This window comes from Pteropus alecto, unplaced genomic scaffold (genome assembly GCF_000325575.1).
Source record: "Pteropus alecto unplaced genomic scaffold, ASM32557v1 scaffold3, whole genome shotgun sequence".
Classification (NCBI taxonomy): domain Eukaryota; kingdom Metazoa; phylum Chordata; class Mammalia; order Chiroptera; family Pteropodidae; genus Pteropus; species Pteropus alecto.
The window spans coordinates 13,964,491-13,976,348 of record NW_006442484.1 but is presented as its reverse complement, the minus strand read 5'-3'; the positions used below and the strand labels follow the sequence as shown (position 1 = coordinate 13,976,348).

Here is an 11,858-nt window from a genome sequence, read left to right as displayed (position 1 = left end):
TCGCCTGTTCTTGTAACTGGGAAATTGGTAGGTTTGTGGCTCTGAGCCAGCGTTTATTGTGTATCAAAAAAGTTTCTATTTCTAAATTTTTTAACTCTGTCAAAGACCTAAGAGTATTGGAAGACATACTTCTAAAGGGCAAATGATATCATTTTTAAGTGAGTTCATCATTGAAACAGCAGACTTTTAAAATCGTTTTGGGCTCAGTGCACTGCTGCATCTTGGCTATGTACCCCTAACGCTACAGAAGTGAGCTATTGATTTGGCTGTAGCAGGCTATTATCGTGAACAGCTTGTCTGTATAACCTCGTTTCCTACCTACATTGCTTGTCTCACGTCTTATGCTGCTTAGAAGTTTAAAGATTGATTTAAAGCAAAGTTTATAAAGTGTCTTTCTCCAACCCTCATTTATGATAACTGAACAAATTAGGAATCAAAGAACTTCCTCAACTTGATAAAAGAACATTTATAAAAACCTTGCAGCTAGCATCATATTTAGTGGTGAAGAAAACTAGCTTTCCTTCAAAGTCAAGGATGTCCCTTTTCACCACTCTTTTCAACATGATACTGGAAGTCCTAGCCAATACAATAAGAAAAGGAGATAAAAGGTAAACAAATTGGGAAGGCAGAAATAAAACTGACTTTGTTCACAGTTGACAATTGTTTATGTAGAAAGTCTCAAAAGTATAAAAAAAGCTGAAACTAATAAGTGATTACAACAAGACTAAGATACAAGCTTAATGCAGAAGAGTCAATTGTTTTCCTATATAAGAGCAATGTACAATTGAAGTTAGAAATTAAAAACAGTACCCTTTACAAAAAGTAATATTTAGATATGAACCTAAAATATGTACTGGACCTATATGTAAAAAACTATAAAACATTGATTAAGGAAATGAAAAAATAATAAATGGAAGGGCTATTCTGGGTTCATGGATTAGAAAACAATATCATTGGATGTTAATTCTTTCCAGCTTGACCCACAGATTCAATCCCAATCAAAATTTTAGCAAGTAATTTTGTAGTTATCAAGAAATTGATTCTAAAGTTTATGTGGAAAGGCCAAAGAACCAAAATATCCAACACTGTCAAAAACTTGGACTGAAATCTCCCAACCTCAAAGCTACAGTAATAAAGATAGCATATATTGGCAAAAGAAAAGACACAGCAATCAATGGATGAGAGTAGAGATTCCAGGACTAGACCTGCACAAATATAGTTAACTGATCTTTGACAAAGGAATAAAGGCAATTTGAGAAAGGATAGTCTCTTCAACAAATGCTAGACTAACTGGACGTTCATATGCAAAAAAAAAAAAAAAAAAAAAGACATAGACCTTAACATCTTTCACAAAACTTAATTCTAAATGGATCATAGCCCTAAATGTAAAATGTGAAACTATAAAACTTCTGGAAGAAAACATAGAAGATAATCTAGGCCAGCGGTCCCGAAACTCTTTGGTACCAGGGACCGGTGCCTCTATGAGGAGGTAATGCCTAATGATCTGAGGTGGAGCTGAGGCCACCGCTAGCACTGGGAAGCGGCTGCAAATACAGATGAAGTTTTGCTCTCCTGTTCCCCTGCTCACTTGCTGTACGACCCAATTCCTAACTGGCTACAGGATGGTACCGGTCCATGGCCCGGGATTGGGGACCCCTCATCTAGGCAACCTTGTGTTTGGCAATGAGGTTTTAGATACAACACCAAAAGCATGATCCAAGGAAGAAAAAACTAAGTTGGACTTCATTAAAATTAAAGATCTAAGAAAGACACTTAAGAGAGTGAAAATGCAAGCAGAAAAATCTTGCATTCTTTGTTAAAGAACTTGTATTCAAAATATGCAAAGAACTCATAAAACTCAACAAAGAAAACAACCCACTTTAAAAATGGGCAAAAGAGGTGAACATGAAGATTTACAGATGGCAAATAAGCACATGTTCAACATCATGTCATAAGTGTATTCTCTGTAGCCATTTATAATTGCAAGACTGGAAGCACGACTGTTCATGAATTGAGGATTTTATGATTATGATACATCCATGCAATGAAATACTATTTGGCCAGTGAAAAGAAGGCATCAAAGTGCTGAAAGAAAAATACTTCTAACCAAGAATATTCTACCTGGCAAAGTCCTCCAGAAACGAAAGGGTGTTAAATTAGTAACAGGAAAACATGAAAGTGTAAATCTTACAGGTAAAGGTAAAAATGTAGTATAAGTCAGAATAATCTGATTTTTGTAAAGGTGGTGGGTTAATCACTTATAAAGTTAGTATGAAGGTTAAAAGACAAAACTACAATAATTTGTTAAGGGTTACACAAAAAGATATAACCTGTGACATCAAAAACGTAAAATGGGGTAGGGGAAGAAGTAAAAATGTAGAACTTTAGAATGTGTCCAAACTTAGGTTATCAACCTAAAATAAACTGCTATAGAAAGAAGAAGGCAGCTTGTATGTGGAATGATCACCAAGGTATTAAATAGGGAAAAAAAAAAAGCAAGATGCTACTGTTTGGATAAAACGAACAAAGGAATATGCACATGTAAGTATTTGTGAAATCGTAGACTATCTTTGCAAGAATACACACACACACACACACACACACGCACAATTGGTTCCTTTTGGGAGACATAGGTTGAATTTGATATTTTTGAACTCTTATGTGTTCATGAACTTTACAATTTTTATTAGGTCGCAAGCAGTATTTTCAGAAATGGAAATTTCAATTCACTTTTGTTCAGTTTCGATTGAGAAAAAGCATCAGAATGGTCTCTAAGTTAAATATAAAGTGGGTGTTTATTTTAATTAAGTTAATCTTAAGTAATTTCCTTGAATACAGGTTCAGGTTTTCTGGTTGGATAATATAAACTGGATCGAGTCAAAGCTGGCTTCCTTTTTAGGAGAGATGGAAAAGGGTACTGAAACAGGAAGAGAAATGCTGTGAATGGCTATAAGTGGTTGTCCTTTGGAATCTGATGGTGCTGGGACTTTTTTCCAGGGGTATATTTTGGAGAAGTGTTTGTACTAGGTAACAAAGGAGAGGAAGAGAGGAAAGGCAAAAAAGGTTTTTTTGGCGGGGGGGGGGGGGATTTTTTGAGATTCTTGGTGTAAGCAGTACTATTTTAGTGTCAGAGGGTGTTTTCAAAATTCAACTCTAGTATGTCATCCCCTACTTAAAAACTTCATTACTTTTGGATAGACAAAATTCCTCAACTAACCTATGACCCCACACGATTTCACCAATTTATACCAAGAATGCCTTCCTTTCTTACCTTTAGCTTCAGTGGTCTTATTTCTTTCTGTGTTCTCTCTTGCCGCAAGGCTTTCATTTATGCTATTCTCTTTGTGTTGAATACTCTTCCCTCTCCTTGCCTCTTTTACTTTTAGCTCTTATTTGCTTTTTCTAATCCTAGCTTAAGCACCGCTTTTTTTTTGAAAAGTTTTTCTCCAACTCTGACTAGGCCAAATCCCTTATTATAAGCTGTCTATACACTGTGTGCTCCTTCATAGCTCTTATCTTTATAGCAATTTTATATTGATATAAATATAGTTGCTTATTTGATACCTGTCTCCCTAACTAGATTATAAGCGCCATTGAGGGTAGGAACCATGTTTGCTTTTATGTTATCCCAGTCCCTAGTATGCTTCTTGGTACATAACAGGCGCTTAAAACATATTGTTGAAAGCATGTGAATGAGTGAATGAAGGCATAGTTCCTGTTCTCAAGGAAGTCCCAGTCTAGTGCGAAGATAGTAATTGCAATTCAAAATGAGAATTGTGCTCTATTAGAGATATCAGTACAATTTTAAAGGAGTAGATACTGATCAATGAAACCCCAAAAGCTAGAGACCACCATTTTAGGTCCTGAGGAATTTTGAGAGAGAGAGAATAATATGATCAGATATATACTTTGGAAAATTTCCCCTGGCAACGGGCTGGAAGATGGGTTGTATCAACTAAGCCCAGAGTTAGGGGTATAAAAAAGAGATTATTTTAGTAGTCCTGGTGAGAGATGAGGATCTGAATTTTGTTAGAAACCATAAGGAAGAAGGACTGTATAAGAAATTAAAGGAATAACAGTGGTAGAATCTACTGGATTTATGACAGGTTTTATATGGGTAAAGGGGAGGATTTAGGTGGGTGGGTGGGTGATGCTGTTAATCAGTGAATAGTATAGGAAGTGGAACTAACTTTTGGAATAAAGGGATTGAATTACATTTGGGGCATATGATTCTGTAAAGGACCATAGTATTATAGCTTTGATTTTTTTTTTTTATGCCTAAAGCCATTAGGACTTCTTGAAACATTGTGTTCTCTTGACTTCAGAATGCCATATTATTCTGGTTTTCCTCCTTTTTCACTGGATACTACTCACTGCCCAATGCTGGCTCCTAACCATTTGACCTCAGAGTATTGCCAAATCCCAGGAATTATTCCTGAATTCTTTTGGGTCTCTCCTCTACTTTTTCTCCAGGTAATTTTATCGTCTCGTTTCTTTAAATACTTTATATATATTGATGGCCTCTCCCCAGCCTCTCTCTTGAACTTTCCAGACTGGTATATCCAACTGCTTACTGTACATTGCTACTTAAATGTCCAAGAGGCATCTGGAATACAAGAAGTCCAACAACAGAACTGTTGATTTTCTTCTAAGCCTGTTTATGCTATAGTCTTTTTCATCATAGTAAATGGTAGTACATCTACCCAGTTGCTCAAGTAAAAAAACTGAGAATCAAAGCATCTATGTCAAAAGTATGGATGAGTTGAATACCATTAACCACATCTCAGAGGTTAAATGTCCTCAGGATTATGTGCACAGAAAAGTTATAGTTTCATTGATCTTTTCTATTGTCTTTAGTCTCTATTTCACTTATTTCCACTCTAATCTTTGTTATTTCCTTCTTTCTACTAACTTTGGGTTTTAGTCTTTTTCTAGTTTCCTGAGATGTAAAGTTAGGTTGTTTATTTGACATGTTTCATATTTGTTAATGTAGGCATTTATCACTATGAATTTCCCTCTTAGAACTGCTTTTGCTGCATCTCAAGTTTTGGTATATTGTATTTCCATTTTATTTGTCTCAAAGTAGTTTTAGATTTCTCTTTTGATTTCTTCTTTGAACCATTGTTGTTCAATAGCATGTTGTTAATCACCATACATTTGTGAATTTCCTGGTTTTCTTCTTGTAATTAATTTCTAGTTTCGTACCATTGTGTTTGGAAAAGGTTCTTGACATGATTTAAATCTTATTAAATTTATTAAGACTTGTTTTGTGGCTGAACATACGATCTTTCCTGGAGAATATTCCATGTACACTTGAGAAGAATGTGTATTCTGTAAACACATTGCTTTTGGATGGAATGTTCGGTATATATCTGGTGTAATGTGTTGTTTAAGGCCAATGTTTCCTTATTGACCTTAGGCAGGAAAAAGCTTGCGGCAGAGTTTGTGGCCAAGAGGAAAGAGGTAGGAGATGAAGCTGGATAAGTAGGCTATGGTCAAGAGTTTAGATTTTTATATTCAGTTTCATAAGAAGCCATTGGAGTTTTTAAAATAGATTTGTGATATGCCCCAACTTATTTATTTTTTAAAAAAAACCGTATTAGCAGTTCTGTAGAGAATTACCTAAGGGGGTCAAGAATGGTAGTAGGAAGATTAGGCAAGAAATGATGGTGACTTGAGTACGATTGGTAGGATGGGGATGTGAGATGTGGTAGGTAGAACCGACAGCACTTGATTGAATGAATTTAAGAAAGAGGGAGGAAAGGAAAGAAATAAATCCACGTTGACTCCTAGTTATCTGCATGTGTGTGTGTGCATGTGGGTGCATGTGTGTGCACTATAGTTTGTTCCATCAATCTCCTATATTTGGACAATACATATAATTTTCAATATTTTACAATTACAAATAATGCTGCAATAAAATCATGTAATTTCCCACATCATACATAAGGACAACTCCATCATCGATTGAATCAAAGATTTAACCATAAAAAAATTAAACAATGCAGGCACTAGAAGAAAAGATGAGTAAATTCATCCTTAATCTAGATGTAGAAAAAGGCTTTCTAACTATGACTTTCCTATCACTTAAGTCTTAGGTCAAAATTCTTTTCAAAGAGGTTTTCTCTGGCCCCACTGTTTAAGGTTTTATTCCCTACCCTTCCCCTAGCCACTCTATACAGTTCTGTTTCTAATTTTTTTCATAGTGTTTATTAATATAAGAAAAATTTCCTTCTTTACTCTTTCTCTTCTCTCTATTCCTCCTTTCTTTTTCCTCCCTACCTCCTTTATTTTTCTTACCCTCCAGATTGTAGGCTTCTGAGAGAAGAAATTTTATCCTTTTTATTTACTCCTATATCCTCAGTACCTGGAACAGTAAGTCCTTCAGCTCTGGCACTTTACATAAACACTCTATGAATATGTCACTGTTTTGTTCAACTTTGTTTTTCTTTTTAAGCAGATTTGAATAATAAGCAGAGTATTGGGTGGATAAAGTTCTAGAAAGCAACAGGAGGAGCAAGAAAAAAGTAATGAACTAAAGTGAAAATAATGAGATGGGCATAATTTGGCAAAAGCACAAATTGTATACCAATTCTCTTGATTTTTTGGGCTAATGGAAGGGAAAAGAAGTAATAATGAATCTAAGGCAAGAGAGTGATTTTGAAAAATTATATTTGATATTAGAATTCAGCCAGATGTACATGAACCACAAATGTTCATCACCACTCCTAGGACCAAGTTCACTTTCAGCAGCCCAGGTGGGACCATTAATGAAGTGAGTAGAACAGGCTACTTTGGTATTGCCCTGCTGCATCTCCATAGCTTTCTTTACACATTCCACTCCGTATATTAAATTAAAAGAGCTTCCGATAAAAAGTAAATTATAGACTAGAACTTTTCTCCAGAATAGAAAAGTTCTCATTCAGTCTGAAACCTATGTTAATATTGTTTTGCCTTTCTATATATTTACCATCTCCAACTCTAAACAAGCCTTGTTTAGCCTTCTAAACTCAGCCCAAGTTCCACCTTCTGTGGAGATCTTCCTAACAGTTTGAGTCCAGATGAATTTTTCTTACTGAAACTTTGGTGACACTCATATTGTATTGCTTAGTAATTATGAATGAACAGGTGTCTTGCCTCCTTAATTGGATTATACTTTTCTAGAGGTTATGGAATATGTACATCATTTATTTTATGGAATCTAAAGCATTTCCAGCCCAGTTTTGGGCTAGTGAAAGGTGTTTGAAGTAAATAAAAACAGGTTCTTTGGGCCCTATTCACAAATACTTGCTCAAAGTAGAGAACCTACTTGAGCCCTCTAGGAAGATGAATCTGGTTTTGGTCTTTCTCCATATAAAGCATTAGTGACATCTTGATTTTCATTCCTGCCATTAATTTTTAAAGTGCTGAGAAAATCATTTTTGATTTGTACATGAAATAATATACTGCTTTTCAGAGTAAAAGCACATGTGAGTAATTTTTGTTTTGAATAATTTAAGATACTCAGGAATATTCTATTTCTGGATAAAATAGTTCAAAATAGGATTTTAGTAATGCATGTTGGATACATGTTTAAAAACAAAAATAAAATATCTTCTTGAAAGATTGCCTTTGTAGTAAATTCAGTCATTCAAATTGTTTTCTCTCAAGACCCAAAAATGCTAGGGCATTGCCAGCTTTGAGTTTATCCTGAAAAAGAAAAGGTTTTATTTTTAAAGCATTATTTAGTGGTTGTTTTTAAGTACTTTACTGAGTGTCTTTATCAGGTTTTTTAAAAAAATCAATTTCCCAATGTGAGAGAAAAAACATTAACAGGTTAAACAATAAATCTTTTACCAAAATCCTCCTGACCCATTTTTTTGCCCCATTATTTGAAATCTAAGTTTGAAACTTGGCGATAGGAGGAAAGAAGAATTATCAAGGGATAGAGCCCCAGTGGAAAATGCCCGTCTTTGGAAACCTCTGCAAGACTCTCCAGTGGATTTTAAGGACTATTTGGAGCCAAAACAGAAAAGGTACGTTTTAGGACTGTGGGACAAGAGAGCTGGGAAAAGTGCCCAGAAGTCATCTAGCTGCCCGCCAGCTTCTAGGCATATGTTTTTTCCTTTCACATGGCTCCAAATAAAAAGTAAGCTCTTTTGGAGCAAGAAATGTAACATAGGTGAAGTGTCTAAGGATATTATATAAATATGTATATTTATCAATTTTGCATGAGAGACGGACTGCCAAAATTTCACTTTCTCCCCAGCTAAAGACTAGATCAGTTTTACAGAAAGCAGTTCTGTGATTTGAGGGGTAATTTTGTGATACCCTAATTGATATATGTCCAGCTTGCAAAGGGCAGGCATGTAGTTGAGGGTGGAAGGAAACACATAGAGGATTGTATAACATCTATACCGTTAACATATATCTATATATCATAATCACTTCAGGATTTTTACATATCCTTGAAGAATGGGTGATTTGAGGTAGGGACTTTTTATTCTGGATTTTCCCTCATTCACACCTGGGCCATCTCTAAAGGAAGATTTTGGAAGCGACTTGCTGTTCTTAGAGACCATTTCCTTTACTTTTAAAAATAGGTTGGTGCCAAATACCCTTTGAAGGAGAGACTCTTTGGTGTGTTGGTTGAAGACCTGTTCCTGAAGTCAGGAGATTTGGGGTTGAGTCCAACAGTTGTTTCACTTTTTCTAATCACTGAACTACAAAGTCTTGTTTTCCTACTCTGTATCTACGTTGTGGAAGGCATCCGTCTATCTCCAAGTGTTGTGCTCTTCAAGTAGATTTATTTCATTAAAAAAAAAAAATTTTTGTGCAGTTTACCTTCATGTAGCTCAAAATTTGAAAGGTGTAAAATGGATACTGTCTTCCCAGAGTTATCAGTTTCTTGTCTGTTCTTCCAGAGATATTTTAAGCATATATCAGCAAATACTTATATTTAGGTATGTAGTTTTTTTTTTCACAGATGGGTAGTATACTATACACAAATGGAAGTATACTATACACATTGTTTAGCACCTTGCTTTTTAACTCACTATACAAAAATACAAAAATTGATCTTTTGTATTTTTTTATGGCTGTATAGTTTCCATTGTATGGATGTATTATGTAACTATTCCCCTGTATTTTGTTTTCAGTCTTTTATTATAAACGGTGTTACAGTGAGTAACTTTGTACAAAATGTCATTTTGAATTTGTGACAGTGTAAAACTTTTATGCAAGATTTTTTAAAACTTGAAAGTGATAACGCATAAAATTAAAAGGCATAAAATAATTATTATCCCATTGAACTCTTAGAATACTTGGGGTATCTGGTTTCAGTTTAATTTCGATTCTTGTTACAGCTTCCTACTTTAATGAGTAAATATTTAACAGTTCAAGACTTTCAGTGCCTTACAGTGGTTAAGTGCCAAAGAGAACACATCCTATATAAAGCAGTCAGAGGTTTCCCAGTTAATAACTTGCAACTAGTAAACATCAGAAGGGACTCTTCTTGGCAATCTGTTGATGTGCTTCAAGCTTGCTGAGAAGATTCGATGGGCTATATCTTTAATGATTAAAGCAGAGAATTAGAGTGCAAGAGAACTTTTGGATTCTAGTTTAGAAGAAAGCAAGAATTATGCAAAAGAATTATGACTAAGACTTTTGTTAAATTTGTTAAGAGTTTATATATTCACGTTTTTATTTTTGGCCATCCTCGGCGCCTGGTAGTGACTGGTGGTAAAGTTCTCAGGAAGAACTTGTTTTGTTGAGACACGGGGGTGAGATGGGAAAGGGAGCAAAGGAAAGGGAATCTGAAGACAATGCATCTCATTTTAACTCATCTTGGTTCAGGAGCCTTTGGAGTAGAATAGGCAGTGGCAGCATGATGGCACACTTTACCCACCCTAAAAGTCAAATGTCAAAAGAAAAAAATTCCAGTTACATGAGGGTTCTGGTTTCTTGGGTTCTTGTTAATCAAGAATTTAGTCTCAATATTCAAATTACTAGAATCATTACAATTTTTGAGAATGGTAGATTTGCAGCAAATATTAAAGGGAAAAAATTAGACTTTTTTTATTCATCTAACATGAAAACAAATATATTATTATGATATGCATCTTTATAGTTTTCTTTCTTGGGTTCATGAATTTAGTTGTATTAGGTTGACTTTAAGCTTTTTAACTTTTTTTCTCCTTAATATTCAGCTATTTCTAGAGATCTAGTAACAATTCTAGGAATATTAAGTATAATATTTCTATTCTTTGTTATGTATCAAAGTGCTCTGAAACCAAACTTAATTAGAGCAGGAAAACTAAGAAAGAAGACCATGAAGTAAAAGGCATATACCTTTGTTTCTGCATCAAATTCTTCTATGGATTCTATCAATTTTCCAGGTTCCAGCTCACCTAGTGGAAAGGGGTAGTCCATTCCCAAAATGACTTTATCCTGAAGAAAAAACATATATTTCTTATCCATAATTTTGTAGAACATCAAAGAACCTCCTGTAAACTTAATTGTATTTAATTATTACAAGCACTTCTATGGTAAAATATCAAATTTCTTCCTGATTAATAGAAATAAACATCTAAAATGTTAAAAGTTTTAATGGATTCAGAACTTATTCTGACATTTTCTCCAGCAGGTGTCGCTATTAGGTCTCTTAAAATTGGAAATAAACCCCCACTCTCCCTTTTTTTTTTCAATAACTGAAGTAAAAGATACTCAAATATAAAAAGTAGGCATATATTTAATAAAACATGCTATTGTCGTCAGATGAAATTAAGGATTCTGTATTTCTTAAAATGGTACATTGCAGTCGATCCCACAATTTTTGAAAACATACAAGAGTTGAAAAGGAAAAAATGAAAAAAATTGGATAAAAAGAAAAAAAACAAAACAAGCAAAATACCAACCCCCAAACAATTCCTATCTCTATAAACTGGATGGATCAGTGTCTGTTCTTTGTATGATGTAACTTCAGATATCCTTTTGATACATTGTACATTAAAGCACACAGCCTTGTCTATCTACGAATATATAAAGCAGTATGTCAGGCAATGTGCTAGAACCTAGATTACCTTGGCCAACAAAAGGGAAATGGTTCCTGTCCCCAGGGAACTCATAATCTAGTATGAAAAGGCTACATTAAATTAATGGTAGTCTATTGAAATAAAATGAGAAAAGTATATTTTCAACTAGAATTTTACTTCTAGAAACATGTCCCACTTATATGCAGTAATGGAAATATATGCAAAGAAATTAATCGCAATGTTATTTGTAGCAGCAGAATACTGGCAAACTAAATTATTTCATGTCCAAAAATAAAAAGGAATGAGGGATACTTACGCTGAAATACAACAATCGCCAAATTATATTGTAAAGTGGAATGATCTTGAAGTTATATTGTAAAGAGGGAAAAAAAAGTCTAGGACAATGTATCTGCTATACTCATATTTCTGTCTTTAACATTCATTTTGTAGCCTGAATTAGTATAGATGCACAAATACATGTTTGTATGTATATAGTCCACTTTAGGAACGGTACCCAAGGAACAAGTAACAGTTGCCTCCAGGAAAGAAGAGTAGGATTTGGGGGTGCAGGAGATCCCCCTTCTTTTTTTGATATCTAATTCACATACCATAAAATTAACCTTTTGAAAGTATACAATACAGTGGTCTTTAGTATATTCATGAATTTGTGTCACTATCATCTTTCCCACTATATAATTCCAGAACTTTATCATCTCCAAAGTAAACCCCATACCCATTAGCACGTACTCTCCATTACCTCCTCCCTCCAGCTCTGTGGAAAACACTAATTTACCCTCCATGTCTATGCAGTTGCCTATTTTGGACATTTCATATAAGTGAAATCAG

At 34.5% G+C, this 11,858-nt stretch overlaps 1 protein-coding gene across 1 annotated transcript in view; it reads right to left on the bottom strand.

The window, feature by feature from the left end:
* Window positions 1-7,626: 7,626 nt before the first annotated feature.
* ACMSD (aminocarboxymuconate semialdehyde decarboxylase) overlaps window positions 7,627-11,858 on the bottom strand; it is a 35,503-nt gene continuing 31,271 nt past the window's right edge. The window contains 2 exon segments of the mRNA XM_015596507.1: window positions 7,627-7,689; window positions 10,330-10,428. Coding sequence (XP_015451993.1) covers window positions 7,627-7,689; window positions 10,330-10,428 — 162 coding nt within the window.